The 24,330-nt window shown below is 50.1% G+C and overlaps 1 protein-coding gene and 2 long non-coding RNA genes across 4 annotated transcripts in view; 2 read left to right on the top strand and 1 right to left on the bottom strand.

Moving 5' to 3' along the window:
• Positions 1 to 24,330, top strand: part of LOC307221424 — a 137,067-nt gene that overhangs the window by 23,331 nt on the left and 89,406 nt on the right. Inside the window, exon 2 of the long non-coding RNA XR_013841398.1 lies at positions 11,057 to 12,035. This is a non-coding gene — a long non-coding RNA (uncharacterized lncRNA). The remainder of the gene's footprint in view (positions 1 to 11,056; positions 12,036 to 24,330) is intronic.
• Positions 16 to 932, top strand: LOC307221433. Its single transcript, XR_013841407.1, has 2 exons — positions 16 to 111; positions 527 to 932. It is a non-coding gene; the product is annotated as an uncharacterized lncRNA (long non-coding RNA).
• The window catches only part of NECTIN2 (nectin cell adhesion molecule 2), a 97,091-nt gene continuing 73,398 nt past the window's right edge, over positions 638 to 24,330 (bottom strand). Inside the window, exons 6-9 of one of the 2 annotated variants that reach the window (XM_079985584.1) lie at positions 8,984 to 9,128; positions 7,550 to 7,613; positions 5,825 to 5,929; positions 638 to 3,476 (exon numbers count right to left, since the gene is read on the bottom strand). In XM_079985584.1, the coding sequence (XP_079841710.1) occupies positions 3,273 to 3,476; positions 5,825 to 5,929; positions 7,550 to 7,613; positions 8,984 to 9,128 (518 nt within the window). In that variant the 3' untranslated portion in view covers positions 638 to 3,272. The remainder of the gene's footprint in view (positions 3,477 to 5,824; positions 5,930 to 7,549; positions 7,614 to 8,983; positions 9,129 to 24,330) is intronic. The other variant, XM_079985586.1, reaches the window with a different exon arrangement.

The following is a 24,330-nucleotide window of genomic DNA, read 5'->3' on the forward strand; positions in this document are numbered from 1 at the left end:
TGTTTTTCGAAAGGCGCTGGGGATAGGGTTCCCTGCCGCCTTGTCACTGGCTGCTTTTCTTACCGGGGAGGCGGAGCGAGAACAAGGTCAGCTGCGGAGAACAGGAGCAAGGTCAGGTGGCCACCGAGCTGAAGGGGCAAGAGTGGCCCGCAAAAAACCATAGAGTTTGATAGGTGGGAGGAACTAAAGGGAAAAACCCCACGGGAGGCGCCATCTTTGTGAGCGCCGTTGGGTTCCGCGCGCCGAAGGTTTCCATAGTTACCCACATGGGAGGCTTGTAGGATCCTCGTCTTTCCTCAAAGTCACGCCAACGCCCAGAATGTTGATATATTCCCCATATATATATATATGGAGATAGAAATTGTTTCTTCCTCCCAATATATATTCATGGGAACTGTAGTTTACCCTGCACCGAGCTACAATTCCCAGCACCCTGAGCAAACGGCACTTCCCAAGAGTCTTTGTGAGGAAGCCTCGTGCTTTCTATGTATGTTGTGGGTGTGATCCAAGGCTCATATTTATCTAGGCGTCAAATCGGTGGACGTCTCCGAACCCTCCCCAGGACACCTAGCCCACTGCAAGATATCAAATCAGATACTGTTGGGGCCCTCCTCACCCACAAAGCACGATGCTGTCATTACGAGGGTTTGAAAAACATTTATTTTTAAGAAACAACATCAGTAAAAAGTTTATTTAAAAAAGAAGAAAGTCCATCTGTGTTCCCACTGAGATCTGTCCATTCAGCGTCAAGCAAAGGCACAAAAGGGGCATTGAGGGGAAAAGGCATCTTGTGTTTCAATCATTCCTTCCCTCAGACCCTGAGATTCATGGCATTAGTGTTAAGATCAGTGAAGTCAAGAGGAACAGGTAGTAAAAAACAATCGTAATCACAATAAAAAATCCCGCAGCGCCAATCTGTACCTGCGCCCAGGGGAAACAGCAGCAGTGGCAAAAAGGCAACAACTAAAAACAGCAAACCTACAAAACAACCCTTCACATTTTCAGATCAGGAACCCGGAAACCCGGGCGGCTCCTGAGCTCTTGGGGAACAGATTCACAATTCAAGTAGCAACCGGAGCCTGAGCTATAGGAAAATCATGCCAGTGGGAGTTTGTGGCACCAACCTCCCCACTCAAAAGTGGAAACTCTGAAACATGGAAAGATCTCCGTGTATCCTCTTATGTGGGGCTGGGAGACCAGGGGACCGCCAGGCATTGCCAGACTACAACTCCCATCACCACCCCTTAGAGCTAGCAATGCTGGTAGAAGCTGCTGGGAGGCCAACAACAACTAAAGGTCCATAGGTTCCCCACCAAACTTCTGGACAGTGACTAAATCTAGATGGGAGGTTGATTGACTGACTGACTGACTGATTGCCAGATGTGCTGCAGACACCTGAAGGCTTCACAGTGATGTCGTACTGCAACAGTCCCTGCCAGCCTAACTGGTCCTTGTTGGGGTAACAGGCGAGATCAGGCACAGCACTCCAAACTTGGGCTTGTGGACGAAAGTGGCCTCTTGCCAGAAACACAGCAACAGTAACCTGCGCCTGGCAGCTTTTATAGGGAGCTGCCACACGACCTACTTTGCCCAACTGATGTGAAGATCCTTCCTTGCTGTTCTTCCTGCAGTCCCCTCCTTTGGCCAGAGCCGAGTGGGGCAGCACAAGCTGCCTTGCCACTCTTCAGGTTCCAGGATTTGGCATGGGGTCGAGTCCTGATGACGTGCTGCAGACCCAACGAGAGATCGTTATGCACAGATACCTGCACAAGTCCTTCCCGTTCCAATCCCCTTGCTAAAAAGGCTGTCACAGCTCATATCCCTGGCCTAGAACTAAATTTGCACCTTCAACACTGCAGTTGGGAGGCAGCCCAAGCAGGGATGTCCTAGCCCCTTTTTAAAAAGCACTCATTGCAGAGACCTGCCCAGCCACCCCTTGAATACGGCCACTTGCCCTTGGCTCTCTGCAGGAAGGCTACGAGGCGTATTCTATTGCAGCTGAAACCTCCTGGGGTGTGTGCATATGGTTGCTTGGGGAGGAGAGCTCAGCTTTCAACAGCAAGAGACCCTATCTTTTGCACTCATTCACATGGGGAACCCCCAACTCCCTGGGGCTGGCAGTGTATTAGGGCAAGGAGGAAGCAATACTCTCGGGTGCTTGGTGGGAGACGCCATGCGCAGTCAGAAGCGCATGCCAAGATTGTTTTGAGGACACAATGAGAAGCGGAGTACCCGCGACTAGTTGCCCACCCCGTGGCCAAGGCATCTAGCACGTCAAACCCCAAAGATGGCTAACACTGTGGTGGTGGTTGCCAGGCACCTGGCAGGCATTTCTTGTGCCTTCTGGAAGGAGCCTAAACATTCACCAAGGCGTGATCATGTCATGTGAAGATAGATCCAATCGTATCTCGGAGTCTGGTCTAGAGAGAAAAGGCTCTCGTCTGGTGGTGTTCCGTTCCAGAGTGCAGACGGAACTGCGCAACTGAATCTCCCCCACCCTGACACACATGGAAAACTCTCCACCCAGAGAAAACTAGATGCTGGGGGAGTCTAACCAAGACTTCTTCCCAACATGCCCATTTTCTATGTGTAGGATTCTTTTCCCTTTTGGGGGTGGCGGGGAGCAATTGGGCAACCTCCATCTGCAATACAAAGTGGTACAGCCCAGCAGTCGTCGTTTTACCAGGTGCCAGGCATCCTTCAGGTAGGAGAGGTTAATACAGGGGCACCAAGAGAATGGGGGGTACCTAAGGAGGTATAAAATCCACCCCCCAACTGGCTTTGGCAGGAGTCAATAGCTAGCTCCAAGGGGGGAGAAGCTGCAAGAGGTACTTGGTCCCTGCATCCACGCATGGGAAGTGGTTCTGAGGACTCTGGATTCTACTTTAAACGTAGCATTTGTCCGACAGCCAGATGGCTCAGGGTCAGGGAAATTTGGCTCAGGAAGGCCCACTAGACTTTAGGGGAGGCTGGGAGGGTATAAGCTGCCACCAGGCCCATTTCAAAAGATAAAAGATGAAGGCACTACGTATGTTTGGCATGGTGGGACAGCTCTGGCCTGGCTGGAGAAGGAACAGAAGGAATGAGAAGGCCTGCTTGGAGCAGGACGGGCTCCTGCCCATCTAAGGCACACGAGAAACCCGGGATTTTCAAGGGAACCACGCTGGGCATCTAACGGGATATAGCGTCCAAAGAAGCAGCATCTCTCCAGGACTAGCACGAGATACAGCATCCTCATCTCTGGGCCTCGGGTGGAAATCCAGCCTCAGGGCTCAGACATACATAGCCCTGGACATGATAAAGGCCTTGTCGGTGGACATGGGAGCCATGGCGGCCTCTTCCTCCGTGGCTGCGAAGGAGAGCGCGTCATAAATGGGGTTGATCTGGTCCAGATATTCGTCCTCCATGCTGGGGCCAGCGTCTGCCGCCGCCTCTCGCTCTTCCAGCGTCGGCAGCTCGTGGTATCGTGGGGCCTCCTGCAGAGGGAAGGAATGGATTGGTGGTTTGGAGGGAGGGATATTTACTTAACTGCAACTGCTGTCCCCCCTGCCCAACATCCCTTGTTGCATCCCACAGTGTTTACACTGAGGTGGGTGGGAGGCTGTGATGGTGGACCCAGGTTTCTGAATTTGGTTCCCGGAGCTGGAGGCTTGGCTTGGAGACAGGAGCAACCAAATCTGGACTGAAGTGGAGACCATGTTGCTCTGATGACCAAGCCAGGGCCTGATGACCATGTCATGACTTCCCCCCATGGAATTCTGGGAGCTGTAGTTTGCTAAGGGTGCTGAGCATTGCTAGGAGACCCACTATTCCCCTCCCAGAGCTGCAGTTCCCAGGGTGATTTGGCAATCAATCCCTCTGCAAAGGGAACTCTGGTTAGTGCCTATATGTGACAGGAATAGGTGTCTCCTAACTACTCTCAGGACCCATAACAAACTACAGCTCCCAGAATTCCATGGGGGAAGCCATGACAGTTTACAGTGGTATCATAGCTCTTTAAATGTATGGTGTGATGGTGGCCAGGCCAGGCCAACCCAGAGGCATCATCCTGGCTGCCAGTCACAGGGGTCAACATTGCATGCTCTCTCTGTGCTGAGCTCAGCTAACGTGGCCAGGCCCGAGCCCCAGACTAGGAGGGCCCTAGCTAAAGCTGTGGGGGCTGGATAAACGCGCCCCCTAAGGAGCCGTGCCACAAGGGACTTGTGTCCCAGACTATGTGGCACCTATTTCTTGTTCTTGCTTGTAATCAGGGCTGGCACAAGACATTTTGCTGCCTGAGGCAGAGCAACAAATGTTGCCCCTCCTTCACAAGTCAAGGCCTCCAAAGCTCATCAAGATATTTTGGGACTTAATACAATAATAAAATAAATAACAGTTCATGGCCCCTTCAAAGCACCACAATTCAGCTGTCTGAAGTGGACATTTGACATTGCCCAATGGTTGGGCTGGCCCTCGGTGTTGCCTGTTGGTGTGCACAGAATTAGTATATTGATTCTGAAGGTAAAGTAAAGGTACCCCTGACCAGTAGGTCCAGTTGCGGATGACTCTGGGGTTGCAGCACCCATCTCACTCTATAGGCCGAGGGAGCCGGCGTTTGTCCGCAGACAACTTCCTGGTCATGTGGCCAGCATGACTAAGCCGCTTCTGGTGAACTAGAGCAGTGCACGGAAACGCTGTTAACCTTCCTACCGGAGCGGTACCTATTTATCTACTTGCACTTGACATGCTTTTGAACTGCTAGGTGGGCAGGAGCTGAGACCAAACAACGGGAGCTCACCCCATTGCGGGGATTCGAACCTCCGACCTTCTGATCAGCAAGCCCTAGGCTCTGTGGTTTAGATCCCAGCAACACCCACGTCCCTCTTGATTCTAAAGAGTACCTGGCAAACAAACATATCTGCAGCTCGCCCAATTGTGTTAGAAAGACAAGTCACCGTTTGTGGGAGCAGCTAGTTTGAAGGGCAGATCTATTTTGACCAGCACTATGAAGCACCATGCAATCCAAGAGGCAAACGCCAGGATCCTAAGCAATGCTGCTGAGAATCCAGCCTCAGATTATAGGCAGCGTAATGCTTTTGTGTCTGCAAAAGTGTGTAGCAAAGGAGGGGTGCTGAAGCAGCCCCTCGCCCTCTGCTCCCTACTCATCTTGCTTGGTCCCCCTTTCTATATTGTAGAAAACTCACCAAGCCTTGCTCACAAGTTTGCAAATTAATTGCTACGTTTTGCAGCCATAAGGACTAGAAACTTTGAGGATTTTAAAAACAAAAAGGAAGCCATGAGTCTCAGGATTCTCTGGTGTGCACTCGACAACCAAATCCCACGCTCTGAGAGGCGCGTTTGCAGATGGGCAGGATACATCCTGGGAGTTGTGTGTGTTTGTTATACTGATCTTCCTCATGGGGCCCTGGGGTCAGCATGGGCTATGTTATGTACTGAAGTTCTCACCCTGGGCCAGCAGGGGGATACTGTAGATAGTTATGCAAATAAGGGATCAAAAGTGTCATTCAGTGATTGGATAGTTTTAGAAAATTGTTACAGTTACGTTGTACTGGACCTCTATATAAACAGGCTGACTGAACCTTCAGTTCAGTTCTGTTCTGGCCTGTGAATAAACAAGAGCTGTTTGAAGAATCGCTGTGTCGTCTGATATGTTCACCCACAACTTAACAGGCTAGGTTTTCTCTCCAAGGCAAACCCAAGAAGCTGAATCTCAGGGTGTCAGAGCGGATCCCGTTTCAGAGGGCTCAGTCTCCTTGACTGCACCCCTTGTGCTCAACGCGGGCCCTTCCCTAGAGAAAACTCATTGGCATGGGCTCCCCCTCACCTCCATTGCGGTGGCAGCGACCCCGCCAAGGAGATCGTCTGTGGTGCTGGGTTCATAAAAGGGTGCTTTGAGCGGGATACTCTCAGCCTCACTGGGAGTGGGAACCTGGAATAAACCAGAGATGTGGGATGAAGACGGGAGGGGGCAGCCTGAACTGCCGGAGGAAGCCAAGAGAGAGAAAAAGCTCCCTTCCCAGAGTCAGAATAAATTCCAGGATACTCTCAGCCAGAGAGGGAGAGAGCCGCCAGCACACACAGAATTGCAGGTAGTTCCCTCCCCATCCATCCCTGGTCGCCTTTGCCTGTCTGAAGGGCTTCTTAAGACTCAGCCAGCCACCTCCTAATCAGCTGCAGGAAGAAACTGCTGCAAGCAACCCTGCCCAAAAGCTTCACCAAAGCGTCTCTTCGTCCTCAGCCAGCCATGGCAGGGCCATGCATATCCTGCCATTTCATGCAAGCAGTGCACAGATATTTGCTCTGGCAGCCAACGTTCATTGGAGACTCCCAGCGTTCTGGTTTTTATTTCCTAAAAAGCAAGTTGCTAGGCCTTATGGTTTGCAAAGAGAGCTTTGCCCGAGAGTGGGCAACGCCTGCTGAAATCACAGCCTAAGAAGCCCTGCTGGGTTAGGTCAGAGGCCCACTGAACCCAGCATCCTGTTCCCACCGTGGCCAGTCAGGTGGGAAGCCCAGAAGCAGGATCTGAGCACAAGAGCAGCCAGAGGGAGTAAATAAGGCTTCCAGCGACAGAGAGAACATGCATTGCCCCACTGAGCTCTTGGCCTGGCCCCAGGAAGAGCAAAAACAGAAGGGAATAAGCAAAAAGCAACAGATATTGCACACACTTCAACAGTGAACCGGTACATTAAAACCCAGCTTTTCTCACTTCAAGGATTATTATTATTATTCTAACCCAGTCAGATGGGAGATGATGATGATGATGATTAACAGCACCCTCTTTCAGAACAGAGTACAAACAGCCCTGGAAATTAGTAGGCTGATGATTGCTAAGCATGCAAGGGATGGGTCTTGCCTGCGCAGGGGTGGCTTGGCCAGCGCCAAGGATGACACTGCCAGGTAGCTGCTGCTGAACCCTGCAAGGTCTGCTCCCTGCATTCTCCGGCCATTTCCCACCACACCTGGGAGGGACGTTGGCCAACTCCAGCTACAAAGGCAGCTTCTGTGGCCCAGGATGCCTAGAGGCCATCGAGGTAGGTAGGACATCGTTTTGGGCAGTCTTCAACAACCTTGCAACCTCCAGAGGTTCTGTGCTGCAATTCTCATCAGTCCCAGGCAGCACGCCCCACTTCGCCCTGAAGCTCTTTGGGGGCAGGAAGGGGGTCTATGTTGGGCCAGCCAGTGTCTATTAGCCTAAAGTACCTCATGCAGTTGGCAGGTAGGGCCAGGGGTGGAGAAGGACCATTTGTAGATACAGGGAAATGTGAGCCATCATTAACACCAGGGTCAAATAGACAGAGCCTTCCTTGCCCAATGGCACCCAGTGAGTTTTACAGCTGAGCTGGGGAAGATTTGAATCCATCTCCCTTTGGTACAGGTCCTACCCAGGTCCCGGGCCCCAGCTCTACCCTAGAAGTTATCACCTGGGATCTGAAATTCGCATGGGGACACTGTTATAATTTTGTCCCCCCAAAAACCAGTCCAAGAGACTGAAAAAATAACCCCGTGCGTCAGGAGCATATCCTGGCTACTTCAAGCCACAGATACTTACCGGTTCTGTTTCGTCAGACAACTGGCAGGGTGGGGGCGGCTTGTAGGCAGGTGGTCCTTCCTGGCTGCAAAAACGGCAGGAAGGAAGACGGTCAGGTGAGGATGTAAACTGCCAAACCACTGACTACCAGGGCTGGCTGGCTGGCTGGAGATAATGTGCTTTAATGTGCTTTAGGTGGGTCAAGGGAGCCATGGACTCCGAAAGGTTGAATACCACTGCTCTAGGTAGTGGGTGTTAATCTGAGTTCAGATTTGCACCCCAATGGGTAATGAGATGCCAACGAAAAGGGCCACCTACTCAAAAGATGGTAGGCCAGATTTAAAAGGTTTGTTGACACCCAGTCTCTGGTCTTCCAGATGTTGCTGACTTGTATCTCCCAAAAAAGCCCACTCAGCGCTGGACAATGGTCAATGGCTGGTGGCAGCTGAAGTCCAACAACATCTGGCAGACCAGAGAGCCCCTGCGATAGAGAATCAAAACGGTGAGCCTATTATAAAGGAATAGCAAAGGACCTAGGCAAACAATGCAGACGGAAAAGTGCAGAAATAATTACATCCATCGCCAACCTAGTGGCTTCCAGATTTTTTTTCCAAATGCTGTTTATTGATTTTCACCTGGTGATATTGTAGCCATCCCGTAAACACATATTTTATATTATCATATGGTTTTAGTCTCCACCCATTCTCAGTTTTCACTAAAATATCTTCATAGGTTACTCTCTTTCCCTCCATGTTTATTTTTTTTTATTGTCAACACCTCTATCGGAGATGGTGGTGGCTTCCAGATATTTTGGACCGCAAAACATCTGGAAGCCACCAAGTTGGCAAAGGCTGAGCCAATCCCCTAGAAATTTGGGTCACTGTTCCTGCATTGTAGACCCACCATATTGATTCTCTGTTGGGGCCTCTCTGCGAGAAGCCAAGTTACAGGGAACCAGGCAGAGGGCCTTCTCGGTAGTGGCACCTGCCCTGTGGAACACCCTCCCACCAGATGTTAAAGAGAGCAACAACCACCAAACTTTTAGAAGACATCTGAAGGCAGCCCTGTTCAGGGAAGCTTTTAATGTTTGATGGATTACTGTATTTTAATATTTTGTAGGAAAGCTGCCCAGAGTGGCCAGGGAAGCCCAGCCAGATGGGCGGGGTAGGTATGTATGTAAGTATGTCTATGTATGTATGTATGTCTAAATAAATAAATAAATGTTGTTATTAATGAACTAAACCATTTTCATTTGTTTCAGTTAGAGTTGTGCGAGCCTGTGGTGTTAGTCACCAGTGACACTACACCTGCCCAATCTGAACCCAGACCAACCGTGGCAGGAGGATGAGGAGGAGAGGTTATCCCTTTCTTGCCGTGCCCCGTTGCCCATCTCCCAGCCCCCCTGCGCTCTATCTGGATCCTGGCCCTCAGCCCCGAGTAAACTGAGCCACTCACTCGTCCTCCTCGCGATCCATCCGGTTCTTCTGCTGCTGGCGGCAGATCAGGATGCCGGTGGCCACCACGGCCACGGCCACGATGGCCGCAATGAGGCCACCAATGATCCCCCCTGTGGTGCCTGCCCCTTCCATGTTGGGCTTATCTGGACAAAAGAAAGAAATAAAGAAAGAAAGCAACGCTGTGAATCGGAGGCCCATTTGAACATGTGTTGCGCATCAGGCTGCTTCAGGAGTGGGGGCGCTTCGTTCCTGTAGGTGTTGTTGGGTGCCATGGCCAAGATCAGGGGTGATGTCTGGAGCCAGTCGTATGTCAGGAAAAAAAATACCCAGTGTCATTGAAGTTAACTCTTTATTCAAAGAAACCAAAACAGTGCAGGGTCATGTTGTGCGGATGCCTGATGATCGTCTCCCAAAGGAGCTACTCTACTCCGAACTTACAAATGGAAAGCATAATGCTGGAGAACAACAATAGAGGTTTAAAGACTCTCTGAAGGCAAATCTAAAAAAAAGTAAGATAAACACTGACAACTGGGAAACACTGGCCTGCGAGCGCTCCAATTGGAGAACAGTCTTTACCAAAGGTGTCGTGGGTTTTGAAGACGCTCAAACTCAGGACGAAAGGGAGAAACGAGTTAAGGGGAAGGCACGCTTGGCAAATCCACACTGTGATCAACTTCCGCCTGGAAACCTATGTCCCCACTGTGGAAGGACGTGTGGATCCAGAATTGGTCTCCACAGTCACTTACGGACTCACTGTTTTAACTGTGTTTATGGAAGACAACCTTACTCGGTTACGAGAGAACACCAAAGAAGAAGAAGAAGAAGAAGAATGATCCCAGCAACTCTTCCCAGTAGGTCTTTCCCCAATGAGGCAGCTGCGAGGACTCAAGGTTCCCACCTTCCCACTCCTCTCCAAGGTTCCTTTCCCTGGTTCCTTCCCCAACAGCCTAAGGCTCCATCGTCTTGTCTCTCTTTGCTCTGCCCTCTTCTTTTCTCTGCATGTTCTGGGAGATCAGGCGGAAGGCGGGCTGGTTGCAGCAGGATGGAGGGACTCCCTGGATTCTCCAGCAGCCGGCCTCAACTCAGTCTCTTAGCCCTCTTCCTCTCCTGCCTCTGATTCTGCACTGCTCTCTGTCCCAGCCTCTTCCTGCTCACAAAACCCTGTTGCATTTTCAGCTTTGGACAGCTCCTCCTCCCAATCTGCACCCTTTGACCAGACACCGCTGTCCCGGAATCAATAACTGGCTCTGGGCCTTCTTCCCCTGAGGGTTTCTTTGGGGTTTCCCCAGCTGGTGCCTCCCACCATTCCTTTGCATCCAGCCATGACAGGTGAAGGAAGTTGTAGTTCTGCAAAATGTGGCAGGCTACAAGTTCCCCATTTCTGACGTACGCAGGACATCAAAACCCCCCTCAAACATTCAGAAAATCCACTGCTGTGGCACCCAGGGGCAGAGAAGATGCAGCTCTCCAGATTCCGCCAGGCCACTAGTCTGATCCAGCAGGGATCTTCTTATGTTCTTAGGAATGATGGGAGTTGTAGTCCAACAATATCAAGAAGGCTGCAGCTTCCCCCCTCCTGGGCTCCTTCCCAGGTCAAAGGATAAGTCTGCGTGGAGCTGGCACCAAAACGCAATTTTAAAAGCAGGCCTGAGAGTGATGGCCACACAACTGTCATCTGTACCTGGAGTCACCCAATTCCACCAAGCAGATCTCAAAGGTGAAAATCATTCTTTAAAAAAATAAATCCTGCACCAAGGTAATCCAAACTGTGCAACAGGTAAAGGCGAATTCAGCTACCTGTATAACTTACGCAAAAAAAAAAAAGGAGAGAGAGAGCGTTTGCATGGTTTTCTTTTTTTATTATTCAAAATTAAAACAAGACATATTATCCAAAAACGTATCATCTTTGTTTCCCCCCCCCCCCATTTTTCCTCCCTCCCCCCTCCCACAGAGAAACCCGACTTCCCTCAGTTCCAGTCTTTGGTTTCTAGGAGACTGCTGTTTTCTGCATGTTACAAAGTTGTATAGATCCTCAAACTATTTAGCCCAGTTCGCTTTGTTGCGTCTTCAGATACTTTGTAAAGGGTTCCCATTCATCTTTAAAGTCACAGTTATCCTTGTCCCGTAGCTTATATATCAGTTTTGCCAGTTCTGCATAGTCCATCAATTTTTCTTGCCATGATTCTTTAGTTGGGGTTTCTTCAGTCTTCCATCCTTGTGCTACCAGAACTCTCGCGGCCTTTGTCGCATACATGAAGATGTTTTTCAGCTTTTTCAGCAGGTCTTTCCCTACAATCCCCAACAAAAATGCCTCGGGTTTTTTAACAAATGTTAAATGGAACATTTTCTTCAAGCATGGTTTCTTTCCTTTTCACAATTTCCTACAAACATGGGGATGGGGCAAGGCCTCTGGTTATTGGAAGTCTCTTTCAACAACTGCTGCTTCTGAGATTTCAGCTTTCCAAGTGGGGCTCACCTGTTTTCAAGCCTCCCCTCTGAACAACTGTGGCTAGAAAAGGAACTCTGAGGTTTTCAGAGAGCTGAGTGTGGCAGACGCACAGCTCGAGCCTATTTGGGTGTGAACGGACACAATGGTTTTCTACTTCCACTACAGGGGTCAAATCTACTCAACAAATGCCAGGATGAATGTGTGGTCTCCAATTACTGATGCTGCAAATGCTTACCGTGCTGATTTTGCACAGGTTTTAAGCCATAATTTAGTTCCTGGCCTGTAATTTTTTCATTTAATGGCATTTCATAACCCTCTCATCATTCCTGGCCATGGGCTACGCTAAACTGAGCCTGCGAGGAAGCTGGAGCTCTGCAACATCTGGAAAGCCAGAGGACCCCCACCTCTGCCCATGTGCCTATACAGTGGTACCTTGGGTTACGTATGCTTCAGGTTACACACACTTCAGGTTACATACGCTTCAGGTTACAGACTCCGCTAACCCAGAAATAGTACCTTGGGTTAAAAACTTTGCTTCAGGATGAGAACAGAAATCGTGTGGCAGCAGCAGGAGGCCCCATTAGCTAAAGTGGTGCTTCAGGTTAAGAACAGTTTCAGGTTAAGAACAGACCTCCAGAACGAATTAAGTTCTTAACCCGAGGTACCACTGTACATATCCCTCTCATCCAAAGATAACAATTCATGCAATACAGTTATACCTCGGGATGAATACGCTTCAGGTTGAGGGTTTTCAAGTTACACTCCGTGGCGACCCAGAAGTAACGGAATGCGTTACTTCCGAGATTCGCCGCTTGCGCATGCGCAGACGCTCAAAATGACGTCATGTGCATGTGCAGAAGCGGTGAAACGCAACATGCAGATGCGCAGTTGCGTGTTACGTTCGCTTCAGGATATGAACGGGGCTCCGGAACAGATCCCGTTCGCATCCAGAGGTACCACTGTAGACGATGTGCATTCTAGTCCGCAAAGTGCCATGCCCCCAATACATGTCTAAATCTTTAAGGCGCCGCAAGACCCGTTATTGTTTCTGCTGAATTGTGATCGTAGAATTGTAGAGTTGGAAGGAAGCATGAGGGTCATTTCGTCCAACCCTCTGTAATGCAGGGATCTTTCTGGCCAACGTGGGCCTTGAACATGCAGCCCTGAGATTAAGAGTCTCATGGCTCTTATAAACACACAGCCCTGCATCTCATAGAGGAGAGGGCTCTCAGTGGCTGTCGGCCACAATGGCTGTGCTCTGCTTCCACAGCCAGAGGAAGCAAAGCTTCCAAATACCAGTGGAAATTGCAGCAGGGAAGGGTCTCTCTTGGGCTCAGGTCAAGCTTGCAGATTTCCCTGGGTGATCCCACGTGAAAATAGGATGCTGGATTATATGGGCTGCAGGCCTGATCCATCAGGCTCTTTTTATGTTTTCGTGTAAACCCAGAACAGGGCTTTAACTGGCCGGGATTCTACATGGTGTTTTTTATTATTATTATTTCTCTTACTCTCCAATCTTCAACCACTAGGTGGCACCTTAATTCTACGCTGCAGATTAGCAATTGCAGGGGGTTTGTACTGGCAGATAGGAAGGTTGAATGGACTGTGATTCACACCACAGAGGGAAAGAAAGCAGCCCGGTTTCTGCTCTCCCCTGGTGCCCCCACCGCACCCATCCTGCTGCAGTTTCAGGGAATGGACTTTTTGGGGAAGGATGAGGGCAAAGCATTCTTCCAAGTTGGAATTCCTGGCCATGGGAAAAGAGCAGGGAGAGAACACATAAGTCTAGTTCTAGGGATGGCAATCTATTGATTAGAGAGGGCTCCACTGTTATTTATTATTCTATTACTTATTAGATTTATGCACTGTCCTCACTGCAAGATCTCAGGGCGGCTCACGAGATAAAACACCAAGTAAAAGCACAAACAAAACAACTAAAGCTAAAACGTTCAGACTGACGTCATCCACCGCACAGCTGCCCTGTGCAAAATCAGGCACATCGGGCACCAGGAGAATCTCAGCTATCATAGTTTTCAACAAATATATATCTGCCACTCCCGTCCTGAATTGTTTGCGACGCAACAAATGGCTGCAAGCAATCAATATTTATCCGCCAAGTTTCTAGCCCTGAACACTCGGAAGCATAGGGGTGAACCGCCGTCGAAATCTCGGAAGGCGCAGATCAGGATTCCCGCTAGCCAGGTTGCCTTCCTTTCGCCGCGATTAGCAAGGAGCGATATAAATTATGCAAAATAGAGATGTATGGAGGCGAATGAGCTCAGCGTGCATAATTCATACGGCCTGTAATGCGCAGCTTTTCTTCGGCACACAATTGATGTTTTAAGCATAAGGGTGAAGGCAGCCCTGAGAGGGGATGAATGCCGGGATTTTGCCTTTCATCTCTCCTCAGCGCTTTGAAGAGAGCGAGGCCTGATGGCTACAGAATGTGAGTGTGAGTCTCTCTCTCTCTCTCTCTCTCTCTCTCTCTGTGTGTGTGTGTGTGTGTGTGTGTGTGTGTGTGTGTGCAGAGGTGCATGGGACGTTTCTGGCTTACAGGCCCCTGTTATGAAAAAAAATAAAGAACGAGGTCCAGCGGTTAAGCTAAGGTCACTGACCTTTTTGGCCAGTAGGCGCGTTTACGATTTCAAGAGAGTGTTCAAACAACCCTTTGAGTTGTTCTCCCGCCCGCCCAACCGCACATGCGTACACAAACACACTTGGCTTTTCTACAGAGTCTGGGTAAAAAGCATACCCTCCAACTTTTCTCTGATGAAAATAGGGGTGTCCATGCCTGTGGCGCTGTGGGTTAAACCACAGAGCCTAGGGCTTGCCAATCAGAAGGTCGGCGGTTCGAATCCCTGCAACTGGGTAAGCTCCCATTGCTCGGTCCCAGCTCCTGCCAACCTAGCAGTTCAAAAGCACCTCAAAGTGCAAGTAGATAAATAGGTACTGCTCCGGCGGGAAGGTAAACGGCGTTTCCGTGCGCTGCTCTGGTTCGCCGGAAGTGGCTTAGTCATGCTGGCCACATGACCTGGAAGCTGTACGCTGGCTCCTTGGCCAAGAAAGCGAGATGAGCGCCGCAACCCCAGAGTCGGCCAGTACTGGACCTAATGGCCAGGGGTCCCTTTAACTTTACCTTTATGCCTGAAAGCATGGACAGTCACTGCCAGTCAGGGCAGGCAATACTGACTGAGATGGGTAAAAAAAGTAAAGGACCCCTGGACGGTTATGTCCAGTCAAAGGCGACTATGGGGTTGCGGCGCTCATCTTGCTTTCAGGCCAAAGGAACTGGCGTTTGTCCACAGGCAGCATTTCCGGGTCATGTGGCCAGCAGGACTAAATCGCTTCTGGCACAACTGAACACTGTGATGGAAGCCAGAGCACACGGAAACGCTGTTCACCTTCCTGCTGCAGTGGTACCTATTTATTTACTTGCACTGGCATGTTTTCAGACTGCTAGGTTGGCAGGAGCTGGAACAGAGCAACGGGAGCTCACCCCATCTTGGAGATTCGAACCACCGACCTTCCGATCAGCAAGTCCAAGAGGCTCGGTGGTTTAGACCACAGCGCCACCCGCGTCTGAGATGGGGCATTGGCCTGACTCACCATAGGCTGGGTCTCTGTGACTGCACCTTTTTACTGGCCTGCCACGGAGAAATGAAACAAATGAAGGCATGTGTGTTTGTGTGTGCTTGCATCACTTTTCCTTGCCAGGCAAAGCGCCCACTGCTCAATTTCCTCCTGCTTAAGAAGGCGACAACCCCTGTCGTTAGTCACTGCCGTCAGACGCTCTGGGGCTTTTCATAGCACAGGGCATCCCGGCTCTGCCCATCACATGCCAGAAGCTTGCGCAAGGCCCATCAGGAAGGGAAAGGAAGCAATACACACCCTCAACCCACAGAGAAAGTGTGCTCTTGTCCCCTCCCTTGCAGTGGAAACTTCATCAGGACTAGAACCCTTGTCCTGGCTACCTGGGGCTCAATTTTTATGTATGTTTCTCTCCTTCTGGTTCAGACTTCGTGCATTCTCTCACTGGGCAGCCTTGCACAAAATCGGCGTCGGCTCCCTTCTGCATTATGGGGATAATAACTACTACTTCACAGAACTGTTAGAATAATGTACATAGGGATAATGAGGCAACGCATGAGGAGCACTTTTAAATGAAATTAGAGTCGACAGCAGGCTTAAAAAAAAAAAAAAAAAAGCCCTGACCCATCTTGCTGCTGTGCCTTTAATAGCATCCCAAAGTGCAGAAACCTGAAAGCAAAGCTTTTCACGGCAGGACGATCAGCAGAATCACTTCAAAAGCCAGCAGATCAAATGGCACTCACAGGCGCAGGAGCAGAGGCAAGGGGGAAACGTTGGCAATCTTCAGCACTAATTAAAGGAGGGGTGAGGAACCTTAGGTGTATTGGTGAAATATGGCCCTGCAAACCTCTCTGCTTGGCTCTCAAAATACAGTGGTACCTCGGGTTAAGAACGTAATTCGTTCTCGAGGTCCATTCTTAACCTGAAACTGTTCTTAACCTGAGGTACCACTTTAGCTAATGGGGCCTCCTGCTGCTGCCACGCGATTTCTGTTCTCATCCTGAAGCAAAGTTCTTAACCTGAGGTACTATTTCTGGGTTAGCGAAGTCTGTAACCTGAAGCGTCTGTAACCCGAGGTACCACTGTACTCCCTAGGCCAGGCATGTCCAAAGTCTGTTTTGGGGGCCTAATCCGGCCCCTGTGGCAGTATCTGTCCTGGGGTAAAATCCTTAAAAAAAGCACAGCAACCTTGGTTGGCCCTCACGCATGTTTACTTCATCAAATCTGGCCCTCTTTGAAAAAAGTTTGGGCATCCCCAGGCCAAACTCCTCAGGGCCCTGCCCCACATTTCCCTCCAGTGCTTTTGTCTGCTTGGGATGTATAGAATCACAGAATCGTAGAATTGTAGAGTTGGAAGGGGCCCTCAGGGTCATCTAGTCCAACCTCTTGCAGTGCAGGAATTTGCAGGTGTCCCATGCGGGGATCGAACCTGCAGCCTTGGCATTATTAGCGTTATTAGCGCCATGCTCTAACCAACTGAGCTATCCAAGTATCTTTGGATGGCGATAAATATACTTCATTGCCTGGGTGGAGAGAGGAATGCACTGTTGCATGCAGAAACCTCTTGTCTTCAGGTCAAGACTCTTCTATCTGGCTTCCTTCAGAAGGAAGGGTAGGATATAAATGGACGAAATAGCAATGATAATCTTCTGGAATGTGGCCCCCAGGAGGCTAATGTGGCCCTCAGGCAGAAAAGGCTTCCCCACCCTTGATACTGTATATTATTGTTGTTAAAGGTAAAGGTAAAGGTACCCCTGCCCGTACGGGCCAGTCTTGACAGACTCTGGGGTTGTGCGCCCATCTCACTTAAGAGGCCAGGGGCCAGCGCTGTCCGGAGACACTTCCGGGTCACGTGGCCAGCGTGACGAAGCTGCTCTGGCCAGAGCCAGAGCCAGAGCCAGAGCCGCACACGGAAACGCCGTTTACCTTCCCGCTGGTAAGCGGTCCCTATTTATCTACTTGCACCCGGAGGTGCTTTCGAACTGCTAGGTTGGCAGGCGCTGGGACCGAGCAGCGGGAGCGCACCCCGCCGCAGGGATTCGAACCGCCGACCTTTCGATCGGCAAGTCCTAGGCGCTGAGGCTTTAACCCACAGCGCCACCTGCGTCCCGTATTATTGTTGTTGTTATATATTTATTTCTACCCCGCCATTTTCCCTGCCAGGAACATAAGGCAGCTTGCAGATTTAAAAAAAAAAATCTCATTCCTTCTAGACCTGGGCTGGGGAACCTTTGCCCTTCCAGGCACTGCTGGACTCCAACTCCCATCAGCTCCCACCGACAGCTGAGGCTTATGGGAGTTGTAGTTCCGCAACAGCTGGAGAGTCGCAGGCTTCTCTGCCCCCGCCGTCCCAGATCCAGGGCAACTGCGGCCAACTCCTTCCTTCCCAGCCAAGGCCATCTGTCGCCTTCCCTTCGTGTCGGGAGGCAAAAGCACCAGAGGTGCGAGATTGAGAGGTGAAAGGCAGACCTCCGCGTGCCATCTTTTGGCTGCCAGCTTGGCGTGTTCATCCACTAACTGATCCCCTCCTCGGCTCTCCTGGGAGGAAACATAATTACCCACAGCCCCATCCATTATGCATGGGCCAGCTTGGAGCAAGTGGCGGCGCGTGGATTTCTCTCGCGGCGGCTCGAAATTACTATTTTCAAGCAGAGGAGCAGGTTTCCAAAGGAATCCTTTCAACGCCGGCCCTGCTGCCAAGGAGCTGGGCGCAGCCAAGGATGCCCAAATCCAGGAGGGGAAGGAGAGAATCTGCAACTTCCTGGCACGGGCACAAAGAGGAGGAAGCGAGGCCGCAAGATCTGGGTTGCCCTCCCTCCCTCGGAGCAGGCTTGGTCAACCTGGCGCCCTGCTGATGTTTTGGAGGGCAGCTTCGAAACATCTGGGGGGCACTGGGTTTGCCAAGGCTGTGTTTTAAGAGCGTGGGGAGGAAGCAAGAAAACGAAGGAGAGAGAAGACGTGGGAAGATGGTGAAAAGGAGGAAATGTTTTCTCTTACTCGGGGAGGCTTAAAGGATTAGACTGTTCCGAGCTTAGAAATGCCTATGACTGCGGGGGAATATGACAGCCACACATCCGGAATATGAAATCAGAGGATCACAAAAAGCAGGGAGAGAGAGAAGATGCAATTTGATCAAGCCCACTCCCACCCAGCCGAAAGAATCTGGCACAGACGTCTTGGCCACAGCCTGGCTGTGCAGTGATAACAACAACAACAATTTATTATTTACACCCCGTCCATCTGGCTGGGTTTCCCCAGTCACTCTGGGCGGCTTCCAACAAAATATTAAAAATACAATAAAACATCAGACATTAAAAACTTCCCTAAACAGGACTGCCTTTAGGTGTCTTCTAAAAGTCAGATACAGTGGTACCTCTGGTTGCGAACAGGATCCGTTCCGGAGCCCCGTTCGCAACATGAGCAGAACGCAACCCACGTCTGCACGTGTGCGGGTTGCGATTCGCCGATTCTGCGCATGCGTGTGATGTCATTTTGAGCGTCTGCGCATGCCCGAGTGGCGAAACCCTGAAATAACCCTTTCCAGTACAGTGGTACCTCAGGTTACAGACACTTCAGGTTACAGACGCTTCAGGTTACAGACTTCGTTAACCCAGAAATAGTACCTCGGGTTAAGAACTTTGCTTCAGGATGAGAACAGAAATCGTGCGGCAGCAACGGGAGGTCCCATTAGCTAAAGTAGTACCTCAGGTTAACAATGGTTTCAGGTTAAGAACGAATTAAATTCTTAACCCGAGGTACTTCCAGGTCACCGCAGGACGCAACCTGGAAAGACGTAACCTGAACCGAACATAACAAGAGGTATGACTGTAGTTGTTTATCTCCTTGACATCTGACGGGAGGGCGTTCCACAGGGCGGGCGCCACTACCGAGAAGGCCCTCTGCCTGGTTCCCTGTAGCCTCACTTCTCGCAGTGAGGGAACCGCCAGAAGGCCCTCGGTGCTGATCTCAGTGAACGATGGGGGTTCACTGAATGATGGGGGTGGAGACACTCCTTCAGAGAGCAGGGCTGAGGTTTTCAAGGAACCACGAGGAACCTGGCCTGGGGTCCCCTAAAATGTGCCCAATCGATGAAGGGCAGGTGGAGAGGAACCTTGCCCTGCCTCTGCCCAGCCAGGCCAGTGATGGTCCGTCTTCTGTTGTTGGCAGAACAGGAGGCCTGCAAGTTGTATGTCCACAGTAACTTGGAATATGAACAGCAGTAGAAAATTGGTAATATTTGAAATAGAAGAATATTTGAAATTAGAAGAATTTTGATTTATTAGAATGCAGTATACAAATGGGATTGGATGGGGTTAGGAACAGCAGGAAAGGGCAGGAATATAAAGAGAAATGTCTAAGAAATCTGGAATCTGGAATTCATATGTAAAGATTAAGTTTAACGGGGGGAAATTCACTTGCAAAAATAAATTTTAAAAATGGTATGTCCACAGGAAGTGCCCACAAGTGAAACTATCACCTGCCCTGGCCAATGTGAAAGTGCGAAATTTTGGTGAACAACTGTGCAGTCATTTTTTAACCCTTTCTCCTCATCATCGCTCATCGTTTTTCAGAGAGTGCCCCGCCTATCTGACTGTCATCACAAGGCACTATTAAAACAGGAAGAGCTGCATTGGTTGCACAAGCTGTCACTCTTGCGGCAGGCATGGCATGCTATTTCACCATCGTTTTCTGCCAGGCGATTCCCCTCGGTGTCCCAGTCTGAAAAATGGGTCTGTGTCGCGGCGCTTGGTCAGCACAAAACCCTGGGACACTGGGCGTGCCCAAGTCATGCTGAGCACCTGTCAGGTATGAATCCAATGTCTGTGGGAAACTTGCTAGCAGGACAACTCTTCTCACCCTGCCGTATCCAGTAACTGCTTCCAGCTATGGAGGCAGAGCATGGCTAGCAGCCACTGATGGTCTTATCCTGCCCAAATTTGTCCAAGCCTCCTTTAAAGCTACCCAAGTTGGTGGTAATCACTTCTTCCTGTGGCAGAGAGTTCCACAGTTTTCACTATGCGCCGCATGAAGGAGGACTTCCTTTTATCCGTCTGATATTTTCCACTGAACGTCCATGAGTTCTAGCATTATGACAGAGGGAGAAAAACTTTTCCCCAATGCCTGGCATACTTTAATAGCCTTCTCTCATGCCACCTAACAACAACAACAATTTTTATTATTTATACCCTACCCTTCTTACTTGCCTTTTCTCTAAACCAAAAACTCCCTTTCCTCATACAGAAGTTGCTCTACAGCAGTTTCCCAAACTTGGGTCTCCAGCTGTACTCGGACTACAATTCCCATCATCCATGGCCACTGGTCCTGATAGCTAGGGATGATGGGAGTTGTAGTCCAAAAACAGCTGGAGAGTTTGGGAAACACTGCTCTATGATATTCAGAGGCAAAGTGAATAAGTGGTACCTCGGGTTACAAACACCTCAGGTTACAAACACTTCGGGTTACAGACTCTGCTAACCTGGAAGTAGTACCTCAGGTTAAGAACTTTACCTCAGGATGAGAACAGAAATTGCGCGCCAGCGGCAGTGGGAGGCCCCACTAGCTAAAGTGGTACCTCAGGTTTAAGAACGGTTGCAGGTTAAGAACGGACCTCTGGAACGAATTAAGTTCATAACCAGAGGTACCACTGTACTTAAAACTGGTAATTTTTCAGCTACTCTGGGGAATCTTTGGTGTGGTGGAAGGGTTGCAGAACGAGATAAAGATCTCCAGATCTTCCTAGCGATTCAAGTAGCTGTCTCTGTTTGTGGACAATAGCTGGGCACGGATGCCAACCATTTTCACCACCCTGGGAGTGAGCCGCGAGGTTCAGGGATTTTATACATCTCCTATTGCATTGCAGGACGAAGTTTTGCGCAGCCAGTTCTTTCCAGGACAGATCCTTGGTAAGCTGCGGTTCAGACAGTCTTGCGTCGGAGCCGAAAGCAGGCGAGAAGGACCTAGTTTTACCAGCCAAGCAGGTACCGCTGGGGAGGATCATCCCCCTTATCAGATATTGATATATACAAACAGAGGAAACAGATGCTGAAACTGTTCCAATGGCACAGTCAGAAGGACCTGTCTGGGGAGCTTGTTCATTATGCGATGATGCAGGGCAGAGGCAAGGGAAAGGATGAGTGAGTCAGGGCTGAGCTGTGATTTTGAAACGGTCACCCAGGAGGGGGCAGGGAGGGTGGCCTGCATGAGAGTGAAACTTAGCCATTCAAGGAAGGAGAGTGGTTTTGAGAGAAGAGATGTGGGAGGGAGAACGCAGGCGATTTTTCTTTCTAGCTGAGCACGGGAGGTTTCAAATTCCAGAGGGATGACGGCACATCTGAGCCACTCGGTTCCCGCTCGTGCCCCCACCACCACCACCCTGCCCACAAAGACCCGGGCATCAGCCCACACCTCACAAAAGACTGTTGGAAGAGTCACCCTCCCGCTCTCGCTCTCTCCCTGCCCCCACTTTCTCCCAGGCTCTCAAGAGCTGGGAACAAAAGTTTTATCTTATCTCTGTTCCACCCGCCTCCATGCAAAGTCCAGTTTCGCTCTCAGCCGCCCTGCTCACTGCAGGGAAAGCCTAGTGCCATGTGCCCATCCCGATTGAAGGCCACAGTTTAGCCTCAGTGACCCGTGCCCTAGGGCAGCCACGTCCAACAGGTAGATTGTGATCTACTGGTAGATCACTGGACGTCTGTGGTAGATCACTAATAGGTAAAGGTAAAGGGACCCCTGACCATTAGGTCCAGTCGTGGACGACTCTGGGGTTGCGGCGCTCATCTCATTTTATTGGCCAAGGGAGCCGGCGTACAGCTTCCGGGTCATGTGGCCAGCAGGACTAAGCCGCTTCTGGCAAACCAGAGCAGCGCACGCAAGCGCCGTTTACCTTCCCGCTGGAGCGGTACCTATTTATCTATTTGCACTTTGACGTGCTTTCGAACTGCTATGTTGGCAGGAGCAGGGATAGAGCAACGGGAGCTCACCCCGTTGCAGGGATTCGAACCACCCGCACCTGCTTGGTAGATCACTAGCTCCCCCCAAAAAGCTCAACAACTTTGACCTGAAGCCCCTCAAAACACGGCTTTCCTCCTCCCTAAAACAAGCTCAACAACTTTGACCCAAACCCCCCAAAAGGGGGTAGATCACTGCCAGTTTTTAACTCTGTGAGTAGATCGCAGTCTCTTGGGAGTTGTCCACCCCTGCCTTAGGAGAAGCCCACAGAGACCTGGCACCAGGAATCGCAGGCGCGAGTCTGTCCCACCACGGTTAATTAAATTGCAGGGTGAATAAGCACCACCTTTTTGAATCTACATGCCAGTTTTGTTTTGCTTTCCCCGCCCCCCCCCCCCGGATCCCTGTGTCGTTGGCAGCTGCACAAGTGGAAATTCAACAGGGAAGGTTTTTGAGTCCCACAGGTGTAGCACTGCAGGAGAGTGCCCCCACACTGTTAGATTTCCGGCGGTTGAGGGGCTGTTAAGACCACCTGCCCAACGCATGGCATTGCTCTTAGTGGTGGCCTTTTCAGGAGAAAAGCGCAGGGGCCACGGGAAAGGGATGTGTTAGAGATCTCCCAGTGCAGATGGTGTCAAGAAAGGAGGAGAAGGTAAAGCAGTGGTTCTCAAAGGGTGCGGCATACCACGCTGTGGTGGGCCGGAGAGGATGGCAAGTGTGGCGGGGAGATTCAAGGACAATCAAGGGAATGGTTCTGCGAGTGATTCTTGTTCTTACGCAGCTGCTTTGTTTTATACTATCTGCACGCCCCATGATCATATTATGAAGTAGTTGTGTTCTATGTTCCCATTCAAGCACCGGAATCATAGAATTGTAGAGTTGGAAGGCACCACAAGGAACCGGAATCTTTCAACCAACGCGGCTCTCGAACCCACAACCCTGGGATTAAATGTCTCGTGTTCAACCAGCTGAGCTATCCAGCTTGTGGGGAGGGGAAATAAACTTGGCTAGATGCCACAAAGTAAGTGGTAACGTCTGTGATAGGAATTTTGAGGTCTTAGATATATGTTAAATGTTCATAAGTGTACCAACCAAGCACGTACATAGATCAGCACAGGAAGACCGATCTGGAACCATTTTGATTCCCAAACTGTCCCAAACTGACCAAATGTTTTCTCTGCAAGGTCAAAGGAAAATGGAAAAGCCTCCCCATTGTCTTTTCCTTCACAAATCCTGTCTTAAGGGCACATTTAAGATATGAATAGGGTGTGAGCCTGTGACCTGGCCCAGGAACTAAGTATTTGTCATTACAAAAGACTGGCCAGGCTCCCCAGGCAATCCAATCAAGTAGCCTGCCAGACAGGAGAAAAACAACAACAGGAGAAAAACAACATTCAAATTTCAGTTTTAAGACCGCCTTTTCTGTGATGTAGGTATGATGTCTCTGAGGGGTGGTCTTAGGTTACACCCCTTCTGTGATGTAGGTATGATGTATCTGAGGGGTGGTCTTGATCTACAGGGTGGCAATTTCAAAAGTCTTTATAAGGCCTTGCACGCCATTTTTCTGGGTTCCTCCTCCTCTCCTGCAGGTGACAGGAGCACCCTGTTGCAACAGATCAATAAAGATCAAGCTTTGCTTCTCAATATTCTCTGGTTGGCCTCTGTTATTTTCTCCTACCAATAGGGAACCTATATAAGGTCTCTATATGGGCTCTTGGATACCCCATAAGGGAAAAGGGCAAATTTTTGTTTATAAGATGCCTTAACCATATGCGTGTTGTACAGGTCACTTGTACCTCTTCCATCTTTATCAAGGGGAGAGCTAACCTTCACACTTTTCTTTTTGTTTTCCAATGCATTCCTTACCAATAAAATTTGGGGGGGGGGTGGAGTGGAGTGAGCAAATTTTCATTCCGAAAGTGTGGCCCAGAGGAAAAAGGTTTAAGAATCCCTGAGCTAGAGCCTAAGACGAGCGGTGCAGGATCAGGCCAACGGCCCATCTGGTGCAGAATCCTGTTCTCCCAGCGGCCAGCCAGATATCTGTGGGAAACACACCAAGAGGACCTGGGCATAAAAGCAAATCTCCACTGCTGTGGTTTCCAGAAACTGGTATTCAGGACCAAACTGAGTCCAACCACCACAGAGGCAGAGCGCAGCAATAGTGGTTAGCAGCCACTGACAGCCTTAACCCTCCTGAATTTGTCCAAGACCCTTTTAAAGGCCTCAGAGTTGACCATCACTGCCACCTGGGGGAGCAAACTCCACCGCTGCCCTATGTAAACAGCCCTGCTGGCCTGCCTCTGTTTTCCCAGCTCTCCTTATTACGTTTTGCAAGCTCGTTTCCACTGGTGTAAACCAAA

The sequence above is a fragment of the Podarcis cretensis genome, assembly GCF_951804945.1.
Source record: "Podarcis cretensis genome assembly, chromosome: 8".
In the NCBI taxonomy this organism is placed as follows: Eukaryota; Metazoa; Chordata; class Lepidosauria; order Squamata; family Lacertidae; genus Podarcis; species Podarcis cretensis.